At 43.0% G+C, this 20,694-nt stretch overlaps 1 protein-coding gene across 2 annotated transcripts; it reads right to left on the bottom strand.

Moving 5' to 3' along the window:
- Positions 1-3,090: 3,090 nt before the first annotated feature.
- Positions 3,091-20,328, bottom strand: TMEM179 (transmembrane protein 179). 2 transcript variants are annotated; one of them, XM_075104052.1, is made up of 5 exons: positions 19,936-20,287; positions 16,144-16,281; positions 14,521-14,599; positions 11,413-11,595; positions 3,091-3,936 (listed from the first exon to the last, which is right to left on the bottom strand). In XM_075104052.1, the coding sequence occupies exons 1-4, from the start codon at positions 20,235-20,237 to the stop codon at positions 11,416-11,418; spliced, it is 699 nt and encodes a 232-aa protein (XP_074960153.1). In that variant the 5' UTR covers positions 20,238-20,287; the 3' UTR covers positions 3,091-3,936; positions 11,413-11,415. The 2 variants fall into 2 exon arrangements, with proteins under 2 accessions (XP_074960153.1, XP_074960154.1); XM_075104053.1 differs by lacking the exon at positions 3,091-3,936 and having other exon boundaries at positions 11,361-11,595; positions 19,936-20,328.
- Between the last annotated feature and the right edge of the window lie 366 nt (positions 20,329-20,694).

Below are 20,694 nucleotides of genomic sequence, written 5' to 3' on the forward strand. Positions count from 1 at the left end.
CTGGGCAAGTGAATGAAGCACGTCAATAACAAGCCTGGGAATAGGAGCAAAAATCCTGACTCCTGGGCCTGCATTTAATTACTCCTGCACAGCTTCACTGTGGACTTGGTTTATTTCTTTCTTACACTGAAGCTCTTCTCCCATTCATCCATCTTGCTTATACACACAAACACACACACCCCCCCAGCCTTTTCCCACTCTGCCCCTTCTTTCTGTTCTTCACCCATCACAGACCTATCCTCACCACTGTGAGCTGGACAGGATTTCTCCTTATTCTTATTCAATGTTGTTTTTCTAGGTGTGACATTTTTGCGAGTCCATGAGTTAGGAAGAGCTCTAAAGCACAGCAAAATTTTGGGTAGTATTTCCCTTGCAGGTCATACTGGACAACAATTCCCTTCAGTACAACTCCAGAGAATTGCCCATAAAGAGGTAAAAAAAAAAAAAAGAGTACATAATTTGTTACAAATATACAAATAAATACAAGATGCTCACCTGAATTCACACTGATGCCAGTGTGGAGAATCGCTTTAGAAGTCAAGAGTCCTGAAGCTAACCAGCTCTCAGCAATTATTTAATCCAGCTTGGAAATGGTCATGCTTTTGCTTTAAAAGGCTGGAAGAGGAGTGGTGGAGGACAGGACTCTTGCAGCAATCTTTAAAGTAGACAGCAAGTAGGTGGGCTGCCCAGGAGCAGCGTCTGGGGTGGCAAGACTCAAAGACCCAGAAGAGAGTAGAATGAGGTCTGTGCATGAAAATGGGCTAGACACAGGGCCTAAGGGTAGAAGTGCTGCCTAATATCCCTTTTGCAATGGGTATTAAATTAATGCACAACAGAAATCAGCAGACCACAACATCTCAGGATAAGTGTTGTTTTGGCAGTGTTCAGTACATTCCTGCAGCAGGAATGGAGGGCAGCTGCCGGCACCCTCTTCAGGCAGGCTCACCACATCAATAGCACTAGCAGGCATGTCCATACCATACAATGAGAGGAGATAGAAAAGGACACAGTGAGATGACACTAAATTTTTTTACACTAACTTCTTAATGCAGTCAGCATTAGCACTGGTAAAAGGCAGCCCCAAAGGCTCCTTCTAGTCCCACTTCATCTCTCCAATCCTGCTATTCTGGAAACAATTTAATGCAGCAGGAGAAATCCATAGCAGCAATTTTAATTGCCAGTTCTGTCTTTCAGCACTTCAAAGCAAGCAGGAGGGCTGGCAGCATGAGACCAGCTTCCCTCAAGGAATAACTCAGGAACCCCTAAGATAATAGTGTGGACTTCTTTCTTATTAATTCCTTGCTCCAGGATAGCTGTTGAGAACATTCAGGCCCTCCCCTGAAGAGAACAGGTGATGCTACATGAAGAAAATTAACCAGCTGGCATTTGGAAAATGAACCTGCTCCTGCAGCCAGTGGTCCCACTTTACATTTGGTAACAAGCTGCCTTTCAGCTGCATGCTGACGTGGGAGCATCTTCTCCTTGCCTCCTATGGCATTAGGATTCACTGCTGGAAGATGGTACCAAAAAACATCAGGCAGCTTAGGATGGTTGGCTATATCCTTGACTATACAAGCTGTGGCATGCAGATGCTGGGGAATGAGTACACAAATTAAGACGCTACCACTGACTCTGAGAACAATGTTTTATCTTACATTGTAACAATTTAAATTCACCTTCAAAAAACAGGCACAGAAATATTGACTTTTCAAATAATTTATTTGTATATATCACCAGATCATAAAAAGCTAATGCACTGTCCAGCAAAAAGCATCAATATATAAAACACGTTAACTCATTATCAGTAACACTAGAGTGTATCACTTATACTGAACCCATTCCAGGTCCCACTAAAGCCAAAGGAAACTTTGTCAGTGACTCCATTAGCAGAAGGATTGGACTCAGCATTGTTATTTGCTAGGTGTTTACAAAGGACTATATTAAAATGCTAGTAAAAAGCTTCCCTTCAGAGACTGTATCAAAACAATAATAAACCTCACTCAAATTCTGTTTCTGTCAAATGCACGCAATTAAAGCTCCAAATCAGCAGTTATTACATTGCAAAAGACCATACAAATCAAGAGACATAATATTAAAAACAGACCAGTCTCTACCCTCAGCTTGTGTGGACTGGCATGGCTCCAGTGTGGCTCACAAAGCTAAGCTACATACAGCAGTGAAGGATTTGTCCCTCTACTGCTTTCAGTGGTTAAACAAATTACGGAAAAGTATTCAGTTTTGTCCCCAAATACCCGTTATGCAAGGACCTCTTTAGCAGCATAACACAATAGTTAATCTGGACTGATAAAGCTTTTCCCATGTGGCTGTAAGAGACAAATGTGTAAGTCACTGGACATACATTTTGCAGAGGCTGAAATGCTTTCAGGCTCTGCACTGACCTACAAGCAAGAAAGATCTGCTTCAGATCTTTGCAGGTGGTACTGCAAAAAATCCCCAAACCTTTTAAAACTATGGGTGTTAATGAGCTCCCTTCAGAAATGGCAAGTCTACAGAGATTTGGGAACAGTATTTCTTTCCCGGCACAAGCCACAAGCTGCACAGGGCAAAGGGCCAGCTATGGAGTATCTGGATATGCCAGCATGGAAAGAAGAGGTTTCCAAAGCAGACCCTGCAAACTTGGTGGCAATGCCAGCACCTTTACACTAGATACCTGCACAGCTGACACAGGTGGCTCTCTCCAGAAGCTGAGTTTAAGCAAACACATACTTCAAGGATATGCTCTGCAGTTGTGAAGCCATGGGAGAAGGCTGGGGCTGAGCGGGCCAAGCAAAGGCTGAAATCAGTGTCAGCTGCCAGTGCAGGCACTGCCATGCTGGATCACTCACATCACAGCCTGAAAGCCAAAATCCCTCCTAGCAAATGCACTAACCTTTCTCCCCACTACCTATTTCTATTTTGATTTACGGCATTCTCCTGTCCCCCTCAGCAGTCCTTGTCTCTAGTAGGAAGAGACATGAGAAATAAGGCCCAATCATCTTGATGGCAATAAAACCCTCCGTGAAGTTGTCAGGAATGTTTTTGGAGATTAAAGGGTCCAGGGGAAGGAGATGTCAGTGGAACTAGTTTTTTGTAGTTGCTTTGTTTTGTTTATAAACCTTCAAAAACCTCTTAGGAATGTACTTCAGATCACAATATATTGATTTCTCAATTGCATAGCTTGGGCTGAAAAATAGCAATAGTTTAATTCAGAAAGTATTTGACCAGAATTGCTCTGATACCATCAGTCTGCACCGGCTGCAGACCCCAGTGTGGCGGTCCTCCCCTGGAAGCATGCTCTCCATCACGGAGCTTCTCAGCATCATTTAGCAAAAGAACTGCTTGCAACTCTGGAAGACTGTGGTTTCAAAAGGAGGCTGTTAGCACCTTTTGAAGTTAAATGTTGAACACTCTTTTAACAATGACCATTAAAACTGTTGCAGCAGCCTAGAAAGTGGAAAGGGTTAACTGATTAAATCAACATCCAGTGTGTTGCAGGAAGATGCGCTCCATTTCAGCCACAAACTGCTGGACTTCAGAGCGTTAACAGGGAACAATAATTCCCTATGCTGCAGGAGTGAGTGGGGGAAAGCTCTGGACTGTGTTATATGGCATACCATGACAGATGATTTTTCAAACATTTCCCCACATTAAAATCTATGGTTTAACATAGCACTCGTCACCAGGTTCCTTGAGGGTCTGTTGGCACCAGCCTTGGGAACCTCCTAGAGCGACATGTCACCCGAATCAGGCCTGGCTTATGTAAAGGGAAGGGTTTGACGCCATACCCCTTGGAGCCCAAGTAAGAAAAGGGAAAATCTGCCACACTCTCTCTTATTTTTTGACAGAAGGTAGTTTTCCATAGGAGCTGCAATTTTTCTCACATGCATAAATACTCTTCAGAATCTGTATACAAGCTGGAGTCAAATTTGCCCAAATCTGGGAGGGAATAAGAGGAAAATAAGAAGCAGATAAAGAGCAGTTTTGTCACAACTTTTTACTCACTTGTGTGAGAAATCACCCAAGAGGTCAACAGCAATGATGACTATTCATTCCCATCTCCCTGCAGGTTGTCTCAACCCTCACTTTACATCATAGTCAGGTGGAAAGGGGAAACAAAAACTTCTCAAATTGGGTTTCCACCATATACAAATAATTCAAGCTGTTTCAGTGAGCAGCTCTTCCTGCCAAGTACTTTGTCTCCTTGACAAACACTACAACCACCAGGCTAAAATATTTTTATTTAGGAATTTCAAACCATGTAGAAAAGCTCCAGCAGGAGGATTTGAGGGGGATCCAGGATAACACCAAGGTGGAAGCATTTGCCATGGAGATGGAGGCTTGTGTCTCCCAAGGCAGAGAGGGAGATTAAACCTTTGCCTTGCAGCTACCTGCCAGCAGGGAGGGCTGGGGAAGGACTGTTACAGTCATTTTAACAAGTAGGTCATTGTTTTCTGCTACCCTTGTGAAATGCAGATTTTCAGGTAACATATAACCTTCCATGTCTAAGAAATCACAGTTGCTGGCTTTTTGGTTTGGGGGGGATGACAAAGCAGTGTTTGAACAATCAAAAGGGCTGTTCACACACAGAGCCCTTCTTGGGTGTCTATGCCCATTTTTTAGGAATGAGAATCTGACAGGACGCTAATAAGAGTTAAATCCTAAATCTTTTAGCTATCTATGAAAATAGAATTTAGACTCTTATATGGATTCAGTTCTTTAGACTATCCTGTGCGATAACAGTTCAAGCAGTTACAGCAGCTATGAGAGGTAGAAAAGTTTAAGCACTCAGGTGAATACATTCATTAATCTATGTTTGCAATAGCAGTTCAATTACACTCTTTGGCATAGACAAAAGAAACTAAAGAGAAAGCATTGCTATGTAAATATTTTTCCCAGCAACAGAGTGGAAAGATGCTATCAATTACATGCCTGCACTGAAATAAGCAGTACTCACTATATATCTGAAGTAAATTGCTGTCTAACATCTCAGAAACAAATGTTAAGTTTTCTGAGAGAGTGAAGTTGTGTTTTTCCTTTCTACGTCAGGAGCACATCAAAGTCCTGTCTTCTATGCAGTTGTTAGATTCATAAATTATTGGGCAGAATTTTGTCACTTAAAAAAAGAATCAAGTCTCTTATATGTGCATTTGTATGTATTAAAATACAGCTTAGGTTAAGTTTCCTCTTCCTTGTGGAGGACAGAAATAGAAACATGCACTTCAAGGCATTAGGACCATGAACAGAAATAATTCTAAAACAATTTCAGTGCTCACAAACCTATATGAGTGTTTTCTTACTGCCTGCAGGTGTGGAAACTAGCCAGGCAAAACCTGCCTATCTTCCCAGATTGCTGAAGCATAAGGAAAGGATATTCATGGTCTCCAAAGCAAACATTACAATGAGAAAAAAATGGGCTATTTCCATCAGCAAAGGAAATAGTCTGAGGCACAAATTTAGGATCGGGACACAGACAAGATTCCCAAAAGCTCAAGGATGTTCACACCCTTCTTCAATTTAGAAGAAAAGACAAAAGTTCTGTCAAAATCCAGATTGGTTTGTCACAAAGTACTGTAAGTCTTACCAGTATGAATGGCTGTCTGGACTGACTGTTAAATTTATCATTTAAATAGTGAAAGTGATTTTACATGCAATTTATTTGAGGGAGATAAAAGCCACATTCACCCAACACCGGGTTTGTATGTACTTTATTGCACTGAACAGTTTGCAGCTGGCATCCATTCTGAACGTGCACATTTGATATTGCACTTTCTGAGACCCATCATGTAGATTGATGTATGATTAGAGGTTGTGCAGAAACCCTGTTTCCAGCATAAAGCCTGTACAATGGCCTATGGCTCACAATTCCCTAGCAAGTGGACCCCATGTTCTGCACCCAGCTCAGCCTGAAGAGACTCCTATGCACATCTCCCCTCAGGAGATGGTCTCCAACCATCACCCTAAGGACAAAGTTGCATGAGGTGCAAACAATTGAGATTGGACCAATATGCAACAAAGACGAAATGATTCTGGAGGACAAATGAAGGTGAAGCATGGCTTCATATCTCACCGATGAGAGCCTTCAGGTGTCCAGGGAAATCCTAGGTGTCCTCCCTCAACTAGTCATGCGTTTCACATACGACAACCCTTGCACCAAGAAACCCCAAAGCTCTCAAACCAGGAATCACTTTGTCCAGTTAAGCCCTACATTTCAGGGAATAACACAGCCTAGGGCATTCTAACCTGCTATTTATACTGGGGATTTAGAAGAAAATACAGGATGTTTTCTAAAAGTGAGTTTTCAGCTTACTTTAAATACAGAGGGTTAGATTGGTTAGATCCTCAGACACAATAAATCAACTTACCCCTTCTGTCCCTCATGAACTACACACTAACTTGCTACACCAAAAATCTGCTTGAGTTTCTTCAACAATTCAGACAATAAATAAATTTTCAGATTAATTCTCCCATCTAAACTCCTGCTACTAAATAACTGTATTCTAAATACACCTTCTTCCCCTTTGTCACCTTATCTTTTCTAACACTAAATAAATGACTCTGCCAAAAGACATGCTGGCTGTTTTCAGCCAGAATATTGTACTGTGTTGCAGAAGAGTATGGTCTGGCAACCGATTGATACTCCTATCAAAATGTGTTCTGTTTGTCACCTGCAAGTCTGTATTTTAAACTAATTAATAACAGGATCATGTTCATGTCAGGGTCACTGGTCATTTAGGATTTCATGGTGCAGAATTCCTGAATCAGGGGAAAAGTACCCCTTGCTCATGCAACATAACTGTAAAGTGTGTGCTCCTTTTCCTTGAAGCTCTGCTTCTAACCTGAATATTACATAGATTAAATCAACGGTTTTACTGTGTCGATGAGGTAAGGCCTTTAAGGGAAGTGTGACTCTCTGTTCCTAATGGAACTAATAAAACTAACATCAGGACATTACCCAGAGATACAGGAGGAGTTAAAACATCTGCAAACCGCCATTAGGAACCCATTTCAGACTTTTGGAGGTTGTGCACCGGCCAGTGCTTTCCTACTCTGCTCACATCACGTCCACCTCTGAGTATCACAGCCTATGTATCATTGCACAGATATTAATACTAAGAAAAAGGCAATGTAGAAAGTTAAGGCAACCTAACAACTACTCTGACCTAAGCTGACTGTTAAGAGAAGAGCCTATATCCGTATCACAGAAGAGCAGTGGAATTCTTTCTGGCATACATCTGTGTGCATTGTACAGACATACACCACCTCCCTGACACTGAATGATTTCACGGCAAGGTCTGCGTGCTCAAGCATCCACCACTGGTTATTGTAACAACCAGTTTTCTAAGGGACCATATAAACACTGCCAGAGCTCGCATGTGTCCTTCAGTTTTTAAAGTAAATCATCATGTGCTTATTTTTGTGATTCCTATTGAATGTTCACAGCTGAAAGACGCCTCATAAATTAGAGGCATAAGAAGTTATAAGCATTTGTGCCTTCATGATGAAATTCTATTCAAAAAAATGGCTTCAATTGTTTATCCATTATAAAAATAATAATGAACAGCACTGATTTAAAAGCTCAGATGACACGTTAGCTCAGATTTTTCTAACCCAATGTGGACTGCTGGCAGGGAATTGTCAAAAATTAACCACAGATAGTAGCTAGGAATATATTCGATTTAACAGAATAAACGTGTGGTAACATCCTGGTGCCTCAGAAAGCAGCATCCAGTTGCATTTGACCAAGTAAGGCTCTCCCTGCATTACTAGCAATTTTCACAGGCCAAAACAAAGGCCTTTTGACTGTGGTTTTAGCATCACAGGGAACACAGTGACTAAATAACTGCATCCCACGATCTCCACCAGAATGGTTCACAGCTTAGCAATGGCCAGGAGCAAGAGGGGCAGCATGGGAAAAAACCACAAAGCATTTTTGCTTTCTACCATATGACAATAAATAAAGTATAAATACCACACAAGGTTCTAGTTCTTTGAATACACCTCTTGCTAGCATGTTCACAGAGGCCTACTTTTTGAGATGGCAAATAAAAAAAGGCATCGAAATATCACAGAAATGCAATATCTGACTCAGAGAAACTCCTACTGCAGCTGCACTCTGCACTGGTTGGCAATGGATGACTAAAAGCAGAGGTCAGAAATGTGCAAAAGAGACGTATGTGAGCGAGAGTATAGGTAGGTACGTATATATGAGCGTACCAATAATACTGCTATTATAACACATTTTCAGCTTGGCATCGCCACGTTGGCCTGAGTGTCCAAGCTTTAGGAGAAGAGGTTGCAGAAAGATAAATGCAAACACAAAAGCCCAAGTGGGTCCAATATCTGGGCCTGGCATGATACTGTTCCTCCCCTCAAGTCTGCTGGAGAGCTTCTCACTACCCCCTCTGCCTTCTCACCTGCCCAGTGTCTTTCTTCAAAACTAACTTTGCTTTTAAGCATCTCTGATGCCTGTAAGCTGCATGCCAGACCCCACCTGGTCAAGTGAGGGAAGCTGGGTAAAAGAGACTGGGATGCATGTGGGACTCAAGGAAGAGCTTCAGCCTCTTTTTACTTTACATGCCAACTCCAACAGCCAAGATGCTTGCATTCATGGGCACTGAACTGTAACTGGGGTTAGAATAATTCACCCAGGTAAATGAATAAGAGAGGCTAAGCTTTGATGCCAAAGTTAACAGGTGAAGCTGTACATATACTTGTGTTGGGCTGGACTTTCCAAAGGTTGAAGTGAGGTATTTCATTCCTATCAACTTTTACTTCAAGGTGGGATCCTGGCTGCCCCAGGTACTTTAAAGATCCCATTTTTTGTCTGTTGAGCTGTAGAACAATGAATCTTAGTGTCAGGGAAATGTGTCAGTGTCAGTGCTACTGAAAATGCTAAAAAAAAATCAGAGAGAGTAGAAACGCCAGGATCAGTGTTTACTGCTTCTTATGGAAGGGGAAAGGAGGAAAATACCCAAGACAGGTGAAAAGAGAGGTAGAAGAGAACATGAGCTTCCGATAACCTCACTGGTGAGCAACATCTTCCTCCTCCTCAGAACCAGAGACAAGGCTTGAGCCCTGGTATCTCAGAGCAAGGACGAGGAGGAGACACTTGCTATCTTCTGCCACCTGGTTCTTCAAATTCCCAGGCAAGATGTGGAACAGTGGTCCCAACCCATACATTACTTCAGCCTAAGCCTGATTTGGCACATACATAAAATATATTATACAAAGCAGCAGCATGATTCTACGTGAGGATTAAGGCATGCACTGAAGTAATTTGGGGTAAGAGGCATCACTGCTGAATCCAGTGAGGCTGGAAGAAGTAGTGTCTTTTACAGTTGGAGAAACAACTGGGGAGACATAGGAAATAGGCTAACTTTCAGGGCTCAAGCTCTTCTTCAGGGTTTGAAGGGGAATGTCATGCCCTGGCAAAGAGCTTACGTACCTGCAAGAATGTATCTCTTATTAGACCAAATGGATAAAAAAAGATACTCCAACAGTCCTGATCTCTGAATTTTAAATTGATATTAACTGACTTGATCTCTGATTCTCTTTTCCGGAAATCCTCCTCTGATATCAGTTCACAACTACAAAAAAGCCTCTGCTGTAAGCTTTCAAACGAATTGCATTCCCTTGTGGACAGAAATCATGCTGAAATGCAAGATCTCTTTACAGACAGCTGTTGCCAGCTAAGGGCTATAAGCAATGTTCACAGGACCAGCTCACTGCTTACAGCCCATAGAGGTTTCTTTCCCTAAACCTATGAGAACAGTTTGGCTGTTAAATATAATGTTAGATTTTATGCCCTAAATGCTTACAAATTCAGGGATTTGTTATGACTTCAAATTCTGTTTCAACCAAACGCTGAAGCAGGTACTTAACTTCAAGCACCAGATAGTCCCCAGAAGACAAGAGTAAATCTATATGGTTGTGCTAGCCCCAGGCTTAAGCTCTGATGGGGTAGAAATAAGTTGTCTTCTCTCCCCAACCTTCTTATTTAACAGGCAATATAGATACACATGGTTTGCACTTGTGTTGCAATAATTTGAGTCTCAACTCAAAAACAGCTGCCACAGGCAGTGTCTGTGTACTCACAAAAATCCTTCTTCAACCTGAACTTAACTGCTTACCTAAGTTTTCTGCTGAATTAGGGTCTTCTGTGCAATGTGTACTTAGGGATATCTGCCTAACTGTAGTACAACTTATTTTCTCTGCCATGAAAAGCCCACACTCATCAGAGTGACTCTCCTTAATTATCACATCTACTTCTTACCTCAAACATCCACCTTATCTGTTGAAGCACTGGCCAAGCAAAACTGAATGCAACAACAGAGTCACTAGTGAGCTTTGTGAAAATAACTGTTACTCTCCCTTTTCACAGCAAAATTCGTCAGCCCTGGAACTCCTGCCCATGAGTTGGGAGAAAGGACCCATTCAACACTGAACTACCTATAAAATAACTCAGCTGTTCGAACTCCTTGCGACGTTTATAGATATATAGAGCTACCTACAATACAAATGTTTACAGTAGTTTTGCAAATAAATATCACAAGTAAATTCTAGCACTCAAAACTGAATAGTATACAATGTTATGGACCAAGTTACATTTATAAAAACACAAGCATTATTACTATCTATTCAGCCTAATATCTTAATACGCAAGCTTCAGCAATTGCTAGCTACACTACACTTCAGGAGTCATAACAAATGTTGGTCATGCCGAAATCTAAGAAGAAACAAAACCACAAAAAATCTCCACCATCATTCCAAATGATGACAGATACTGTAATAATATAGTGGTTTAATGAAATTCATCAAAACTGTCCAATATTAAATATCAACTCTGGAACACAGGTCCCTATGTTCTAAATGAACTCCAAATCAGAGCAGGAGCAACAGGGTTGTCAGCACTATGTCCACACATAGCAAAGCAGAGACAGCGAGAACCTGTACCAGGACCAGAGCTGAAATTACCCAGAATAAAGAGACAATAGGGGCAGCTTTACTGGCAAAATGGAGGAGAGGGAGAGAAGAGGGACTGCACACAGCTCCAGTTACAACTGTTGTTGCAAAATAGTTTGAAGAAATAGCCTGGTCTCGCTAGCACAGTCCTCAAAAATGGCCCCTTCCCTGAAAACCAGTGTTATCACATAGGAGCTCTGCTGGCAAGAGCAGGTTAGATTGTAGCTGCACAGCACAGAAAGTTTGCTTTGGCAACGAATGGCACATGGGGCCGTTCGTTCTCTGTATCCTAATATAAATACTTCTGCCAACAATTTCTTAGGGAGGAAGTGGATGATTCAGAAGTACATCTCCTTTTAAGGAAGAAAAGATCCTGCACACTCAATACCCTGACTTCAACTCACACTACTGAAGAATAAAATCTAGATCTTGCTCTGGAAATTTGCTTACACTTTAGATCATGCCACTCTTCTCATCTTGCAAAGAGGTTCGTGAAGAGGATCTTCCTAGCAACAGCTCCTTCTCATGGATCAGACTATCTAGCAGGTCCTCCTGTCTGTAGTTGTGATAAACCTTCAGGAAGGCCAGAATGGTAATTCCCAGCCAAGTCAGCCAGGCAGCCCAGAGACCAAACTAGAGAAGAAAAGAAATGATAAAGAGGTCAGTAATGTATTGTAAAAACAAAGTCAACTCTCTCAGCTGGACCAAAACCCATGGAGTCACACCAAGTCACACCCAGTGAGGTCCTGGCCCCAATGGTTCTCAACTCTGTCAAGTTATTCCTAACTTAAAAGGAAAAACTCTTTAGGTACCAGAAAAACTGAAGCAAAAATGCATTAAGTACAATAATGAAAAAAGATATATGTATAATCCAGGTGCATCCACTGAACTTCCCATATCTGACATTCTGGGTGGCCCAAAACTGTTGGAATTATGTCACTTTTGTTACTTTAGAACTGCAAGATGTTTTAAGACATTTTCCAAAACTTTCTTCCCAACTCCTTTGGGCCTCGCACTACCCCTGGAGAAGTATACATTTTAAGATATTTATACTCAAAATATTCAAAAATTGTTGAGAAAATCTTACTAATTGAACTGTTACACTCTGAGGTTCACATTAGCATGAACTCAGACAACAAGAAAACCCCACTTCCGATCCATCCATTTCTTGGTGGCTCATTTATACCTGGCATGAGACACGTGGGCTTAAAACCTCCGACCTGCAATAGGTTCCATCACTAACTTGTCAGTCTCTCTTGCTTAACTTCATGGAAATAATTACACTTTCATTGGTACAGGTACCTGAATGTTGGCCTCCCTGCCTCAGAGGAGGGTCACTTGTAGTAAGGCTTTCTGGCAGAAATTCCATTTTCATTCTACGATGCCTTTGGCACAGAAATATTAATGGAATTCCTGTGTTTTCGTTTTGACATACTGCATTTTTAATTTAAAAAATGCAACAATTTAAACACTTCAAGACAGCAATACAGCTGTTTACATTAACAGCCAATTTAGATAAGCAAGGACTACTACTTTTTTTAAAGGGAGTTTATGTTCCTATATATCTTAGGCACTTTGAAATTCTCTTAAGTATTTCTGCCTGTACTTACAATTATCTCAGTTACCAGCAAAGAATATTTTTGAGTTACTCTATAAACCTTGGAAATAAGAGATATTAATTTTGCTTTATATGACCATATCTAAAGAATCGGAAGATTTGCATTCATTTTTTAAGCACCACTTCATTAATGACATATTTTCTTGAAGGCATTAAGGAATCTGCTACTGCTGTGGTCTTTTCAGCATATTTGATACAAAAGAATCTACATGGATTTAGTCAAGTTCAGTGAAACTCCCAGAGTCACTCCGATGTATTGGAAGCATCTGAATGGAGGAAAGTGGACAGAGATGGGGTCTGTGTGAATGCGTCTGTGTGTTTGTACATGCACACTTATATGTGGAAATATCCAAAGCTTTAATTAAGCTTCCTGTTCTTCCCTTTTAGTTTTTATCCAGAGCCTGATTTGTAATTTTTAATTGTCAGCAATCCCGATATTTCATTCAGACCACTGTTTCTAAGTAAAGCCTACTGTAGGAAATTATTGCACTTACAAGGAAATGTTTGCTTTAGCCAGTAAGTCTAGTCTATTTTTGGGTTTTTCTTTCTACTGTTTCAAAGAAACTTATTTGCCCTCCATAGACAGGCCCATTCTCATGCCTTCATCCACCTCTGCTTGCCACACCCTGGATATCAGAAGACAATGATGCAGGATTTTGTTCCCTGCTTGGTCCTTTTTTCAAACAGTCACAATCAGGATTCACTTTGACACTACTAGGTTCAGCTTTTGAAGCCAAGCAGTGTTTCCCTGGAGCTGTTATGCTCCCAGTCTCCTCATACATGGACATTTGCGGAGCTTGGAGGCTGCACCTTGCAGGCTAGTTCTACCCAGGAACATCTAAAGGGATGTGGATCAGTGTGGGGAGCCGGAACCGATGGCTTGAGCTGATCTTTCTACTCTGTGATATGTTAATTCTCCTTCAACTGAAGTTGTGCACGGACCTTGTCTTTCAGGCATAGCTTCCTGTCTGAGAAATGCCTTCTCTGGCATATGGATTACAAACTGTCCATCCTGAGATCCCATGAACTCAAAGCTATAGACAAATAACAGGTTTACTTCTGCTACCCGCTCAGTAACCGGCAGATTAGGAGGTAATGACAAATTCTTCTACAAAATACAGCCTGGACCTTGCGCTAGCATGCTATAAAGGGGTCACTTTTATGACATATTTCTATCCTACATGCGGGTATGTCTGAGATGGGTGTCTAGATGCCAGCGCTGGCAACGAAGACACAAAACTATCTCGTGTCCAAGAGGCACAGTTACCTCCAAGGAGTGCCCCGGCAAGCTAATGCCTCTTCCCACGTGGGACAATATAAGCACGTGTATGGGCGCAACCCTGCATGGATGGGGCTATCCTCCTTGCAGACCTAATACGTGCTCACATGCACAAGTGCTCAAGTCCCAGTGTTCACTGACTTTGAGTGTTGACTTAGAGGCAGCACATTCAATAGAAAGGTCTGACAGCCTCAGAGGTCTAATTTTCAAGATTTATCAGAAAACAGCCCTATCTAAATGACAGTAACCCTTAGTTATTTTCAGTGGACTGTGTTTACATGGGCTCAGGCAATCTCAGACAAACTCATGGAAGGCAAAGCTAATAATCCCATCATTTGGTGCAGGTCAGACATTATTCTGAACAGAAATGAGGAACTCCAGGTCACATTGCAACATGTGTTGCAACATTTGCAGAGCTCATCCTTTGGAGAAACCATAAATTTTCCATCATGAGTAGCAAGATCAGTGTCAGAGTCAGGTTTTGACGTGTCCACATTCAAATGCAAATCTGCCCTTCACTGTCATCCTGATTCAGCACTTGTGGAAATCAGTGGAAACGTTCCCATTGATTTCAGAGGATGGTAGTTCAGCTCCAGCAATCCCAGATCAAGGAGCAAATGGTAAATGAACTGGAATAGAACCATGACCTAGTCCGACCTACCTGTGCAATAGCAAACTGGTCATAGAAAGCAGAGTTTTCTAAGTTCAGTTCAAGGTCTATATCCTGTAACTCTTCACAGCTATCCAAGGAAGGCATTTGGGGGGGGGAAAAGAAAATTATTTCAGAGATTCCAAACAGGCAAACATAAAATGAAGTAACACCTTAAATGTGTTTCAAAAAGTCAACACAGCATGTTCTATCAAAAGATATTTAAGTTATTGGAATAACCAGGTTGCTTGCCAATCTTCTCTAAAACTAGGCTGAGAGGGGCATGTAATTACCCTCTTTAAAAAAAAAGAATGAATAATTATGTAACTGATAACACCAATTTTCCATAAATGGAACTGCAACAGTTATTATGAAAACAGTATACTTAAAACCCTCCTCTCCCACTGCCCCCAAGCCTCCCACATATATGCATCTGGCATCACCCCAGGTTGGTTGCTTCACCCCTCAATGAAACAAAGCATACGAGCCTCCATTACCTTTTGAGTTCATCAGGAAAAGCCTCAGAAGAAGGGCTTGTGTGGGTGTTTTTGTTTCGGTTGCTCCAGCAAGGAGACGGTACTCTGATGGTAAAATAGAGGCTGCCTACAGATTTTACAAATAACTTGGACTTTTACTGGTGTGAAAAAAAATCCCAGGATTTTGAGGTTGTCTTTCTAGCTCTTGGTTGATTTCTGCAGCCTCTTCTCTCTCCTTTTCAGTGCTGTTGGTCATCTTGGGTTCTTATCCGAATATTCGATTAGGTGTTTTTTGTAATAAAACTTTTAACCGAATATTCAAATAATTCAATTAATCGTTGCAGCCCTAAACAGAACATTTACTATGGCATTTTACAACATATGACAATGTGCAACATAAATGTATGTTTTAAGTAGTACATTTATTCAATATCATATGACATAAAATGTCACTTTCACCTCTCTGTTCATTGTTTTTTATTCATAGGAAAAAATCTACCTCAACTTATCATGTTTCTTATAAGGAGCGTAAGCATCGTGGGATACAGTAGCTCATTTCAGGAGCGATACATTTTGTGCACTGTAAGAAAGTATCAATCATCTGTACTTTGCACTTACAAAGTACTTTCCATTCTTTGGCTCTCAGGGCACCCACAGAACTGCTATGAGGTGTTTTACACCACTTTTTGGATGACGATGCATTGTGGCACAGGCAGGGTGAGTGACTTGCCTGCTGTCACACAGTGGGTCGGTGGCAGAGTCAGGACAGCAAGCCAGGAGTCCTAATTCCCAATCCCCTGCCCTGCTCACAAGACCACACTCCCCCCATTCTTACAGCATTTCCAAATCTAGCTCTCCTTTGGAAATGAAAATTTTTAAACTAATGGATTTCTTTTGCATATGATTGTGACTCTTAAACACTTAAAGAGACTATGGAATGCCATGGAAACTGTACTTTTCTTTGTGGGGAACTAAATGCAAAAAAAAATGTTTGATTTGCTTTTTTTTGTTCCAGATGAAAAAATCTGGATATCTACATTACAGATGCCTTCTCCCCATTGCTCACCTTGCGTGTAATAACTACAGTTTGTAACACCATTGTTCATTCGTGCATATATGAAAAAAAAAAAAAGAAAAAAATGTATTCTTCAATACTAACCTATTTGGCATGCTTCCTTTTTCGGTAATTGCATCACACCACATGTTAAATCCTACACTCACTATAGTGCTAGCAATAAAAGTGATAAACACCACAAAGGCGCTGATCAGCAGATTCAGGAAGGCATAAAAGAAAGAGCTGCAATAAAAAGGAAGAAAAATGTAACTCATAAACAGCTGAAACACAACATCAGCAGCCTCTTTAAGCAGCATACACTGGGCACAAAGATATCAGTTTCCATAGAAAACACATCTGCTTTAATTAAGAGCACCTAATACATTGAAAAACTATGGATTATGATTTTAGGTCACATTATGTTCATTTGTAAGTGCTTTTGATTTTGATGGGATTTTGCACCATAAGAAGATGGGCCTTTAAATCATAAATACTAAGTGGCAATTGTTCATACACAGCATGGCTTTCATTAGCTGTAATGATGAAAATCACCATTGTTAAAATAAATGTCATTAGCTCAAATTATATAGTAACTGGAGCTAAAATTATTTCATGACTAAAGTGATAATTGGGACAAAAATTGCCTAGGAGAGGGAAACTAAAAATAAAACAACACATACTGATAGCTATAATTATTTTAAGCAATGTAACACAAGGTGTGATGGCAGCATCATAGGACACGAATCTCAGTTTTATGGGCAATTTGCAGAGCAGGCCAGCTTCTCCTGGGACTTCTCTGGCTTTGGCGTTAGTATGTTATTTCTGCCAGCTGAATGTCAATTTACTTCAGCCCCGTTAACTCTGCCCAACCAGGGGCAGCCCTAGGCACATGCTGTGTTTGTTCTGGTAGGGGGTGGGATTCTTACAGTAGTTCCACAAGGCCAAGGAATTTTCTACTCCTCTTCCAGCCTCACTGCTTGACTCTCCCCTCTAATTCTAGCTAGTGAAAACTTTCTAAACCTTTTCTCACTCATCTGACCAAGTCCTTCACTACTTGAAACTGCTCTAGGTGGCACCTAGGTAGTCTCATTATCTAAAAACTGGACATATACACTAGATCGGAGAAAATCCGGCAATTTCAAGAGACAGGTCATTCTATTCAGGTGGGTGGTAAGGATGAATATGATGAATTTCCCACCAGTGCCGCTCTCATTATGCTGAGGATAGGAAGCTACTCACCCCAGAGAACAAAACCCCAGTAATTTCTTTTCTCTGCTGGCTCATTTAATGAAAAGCCGAGAGGCATTTTGAGTCAGAGCTTGAATGCTGGGAACACTTTGGGCTGGTCAGTCCTAATTTGTACAGGCTATACACAGTGAGATATATGTGATCTTAGGAGGATTTCTTTAAAATGAGATGAGGAAACAGTTACCAGTGGGGTTAGGATATTTGTTTCTGGGCGGAGATGGTTTTAGATAGGCCTTCTAGGTTCTCTACACAGTGACAGTCATCCCCTCCCAACACTGAGAGAAAAGTGCCCTTACAGGCTGTAGTGGGAGCTGGATGCCCAGCCACCTGACTTGAGATGAATCCTACTCTTATCCTTTTGCTTCACTGGACTAGATCAACTCACTTCCCTAGAGTGCCGGGGTCACCCATAGAGCAGAGGGAGATGGTACAAGCACACTGCAGTTTTACATGTTCACTGCCCCTATCCTGACTTCACACCTAGCCTAGATTTCATCTCAAATGTTTCTAAAGCCATATCCACTCTGTGCACCTTAGCATGGTATGCTGGCCTAAGAGGCAGAAAAGACTTGAGCTGTCCACTGAATAAAAACAGAGTTGACACCAGAATTAGTAACAGGTCTAGAAAAGGAACAGTTCGCAGGAGTATTCAGTGGATCATCACCAGCCCAGGACCTCTAGTCCTCCCTCTGCTTCCTACCCTGCAGCACAGAAGAGGTGTCAAGGTCCAGAATCGGACCTTCCACTGAGAAAACAGGGTTGAGTGTTGCACTTGATTTGCACCAGGCAAAAAGTAATCATCACCATGTGCTGGAGGTTCCTCAGGCCAGGGCATCCCGGCAGAGAACTGAGCTAACTGGGCTCCCTATGTCACCTATTTTTTTGCTTAGATCAGAATTTCAAGCTACACATTCCAGATTGAGTGGATACCCTGTAATGATAAATCCTTACACTCAAAGTAGAAATCACTTTGCAATCCTAGTAGTAAAGTATCTGAGTTGTACCTCTACCTTTCAGCTGAGCTGAATAGTCCCAGGCCCAGAGCGTGGCTGGCAGCCAGCACTTGTTCTTCCTACTCCTGCAGGCAGCTGGAGCTCAGTCTGTCCCTGAGGCAAGTGGTGCTGAGACCCTGGTAAGAAGGGTTTTTAGCAGTCCTAACTATCTGACAGCAATCACTCGAAGCCGTTGCACATGAAGGCTGTCCACCTTGCTAGGATGCACAGGGTGCTAACCCAGGCTTCTTCAGGCCAACTCACTCCAGAGCTGACCCAGCAGCAGTGATCCTAAGGGGACCATTTTTCAGAGGCCTGCCCAACAGTTTTGAACTAAATAGCCACGTTTGGAAGCAGACCAAACATCTGATCCAAATTTCATTATTACAAGCTTCTACTGCTGGTATCTTCCAAAAATTAACTAGTTCTGAACTGCAAAACTGAAAAAAAGCATCTGGATTCAACTAATCCTCCCTCTGTACATATCTGATCACCTGAGGAAGCTGAAAATAAATGTATTAAGTCCATGGTTATATTTAGATCTTGTAAGGCAAGTTTTAATATCAAAATAAGTTTCTGATCTATACTTGCTATAGCATGCTTTAGTACTAGGCAGTTTGAGAGTGGTCAGAAGGAGACAGAGAGACAACGCTGCTAGCCAGTCCCCAGTATTACCAACACCAGGGTGTTGTACAAGCCCAGATGTGTGTAACAGCCACTGACCCAGGAAACCTACAATCCAAATAGACCTAGACACAAGTGATTTACCCTTGGCATGGTCTCTACACCATGGGAAAATGGCTTTCCTAGTCTAGCCCGCCAGCAATGCCTGCTCCTGCCTTCCCATCTCTGTGCAGCTGGATGCCTGGAGGGCCCTGGCCCTGTAGCACCCACAGGCTGGGTCACCTGTGCCAGGGGCTCTACCTAAGGTGGCAGGACAGGCCACCAGAGAGCCAAGCACAGAGCACAGTGCTCCAGAGCTGCTGCCTGGACCACCAAGCTTCTCAGTATTCCTGCTGGGGTCTCATGCCCCTTAGTTTGTCTGAGCATAGTAACCAGCTGCCAGTGCAGCCCTGCAGCTGCTGCAGGGAGTGCTCAGCATTGCTTTCATGTCGTAACCAAGCAATAGTTGTTCTGCGCAGTAGTTGCCATGTCCACCACAATAGCAGGATAAAAATAGAGTGGGACCACCAACTGATCCCTTCTGCCCCCCCCACGCACAACCATGTTGTTTCACGGTTTTTCAGGCACCCGGTGTACATCCTGGGAAGGCTCCCTTTTGCAGGGACATGTGGTGGAACCATGGCCAGGAGGCATCTGCGAGCCCCAGCCTCCAGCATCGCCCACGGTCCCAGCACCCTCCATGTCCGCTGCAGCTGAGCCAGCCAAAGGGCAGTGGGCACATAAAGGTGAATCCAGCCCCCTACCCCAAGACCCTGCAGGGGAGCATCCTCCAGAGGTGGCCCTGGACAGAGGTGGGGGTGTACATGGTGTGTGTGCAGACAGACACAGGCAATACACTGCCTCACCCCAAACCCCTCTAGGGAGCAGGATGATCTGGATGGTGCAGAGCCCAATGCTTCTTCCCCAGGCTGCTCCCACTTGCCCCAGCCTGCAGGAGGGATGGGCACCTCCTGCCCTCCCCAGGGGTACTTACTCCTCATGCCCTTTGCAGAGGAAGAAGAGGGTCCTCCAGGCCTGCACTGTGGCCAGCAGCAGGGAGAGGAGCCCGGTGAAGATGCTGAAGCGGCAGGCAGCCTCAGGCCCCCACTCCTGCACGGTGAAGCGCTGCCTCTCCACTGTCAGGTTGGCGTTGAGCCACATGCCCTCGGTGAAGAGCAGGCACCGGCCATGAAAGTCGTTGCCATTCTCGGAGAGCGGCACCACCACGATGAAGCTGAAGAGGAAGGCCAGGAAGTAGCAGATGCACTGAGCGAAGAGGAAATTGCTGAGCGCCATGTCCGCAGCTCTGCACAGGCAGAGGAGGGGAAGGAGGGAGGGATGGAGGAGGGAAGGATACAGGAGGGAGGGATGCAGGAGGGAGGGATGCAGGGCGGGAGGGGGGGAGGATGGAGGGATGAAGGGAGGAAGCCTGCAGCAGTAGGGGGTGGGGAGGGAGGATGCGCAGTGCAATGCAATGCAATGCAATGCCTCCTCCAGACACGGCTGCTGCCTCTCCAGCAGTCCGAGCTGCCCCTACTGATGGCTTCAGGGCTTGCGGGGGGAGCACAGAGGAAGAGCTGTTGTGGGGGATCCTTCTTCTTCGGGAAAATCTGGCTGCTGATACGCCCTGGCACCCAGGGGGTTAAATCAGTCCATGCCTCCCCAGCAGAGCTGAGTACCACCTCTCTCAGTGGGATATCCCCCTAATGACATGGGACACTGATGTCACCCGCATTGGTGGACACAACACACG

This window comes from Phalacrocorax aristotelis, chromosome 9 (assembly GCF_949628215.1).
Source record: "Phalacrocorax aristotelis chromosome 9, bGulAri2.1, whole genome shotgun sequence".
Taxonomy (NCBI): Eukaryota; Metazoa; Chordata; class Aves; order Suliformes; family Phalacrocoracidae; genus Phalacrocorax; species Phalacrocorax aristotelis.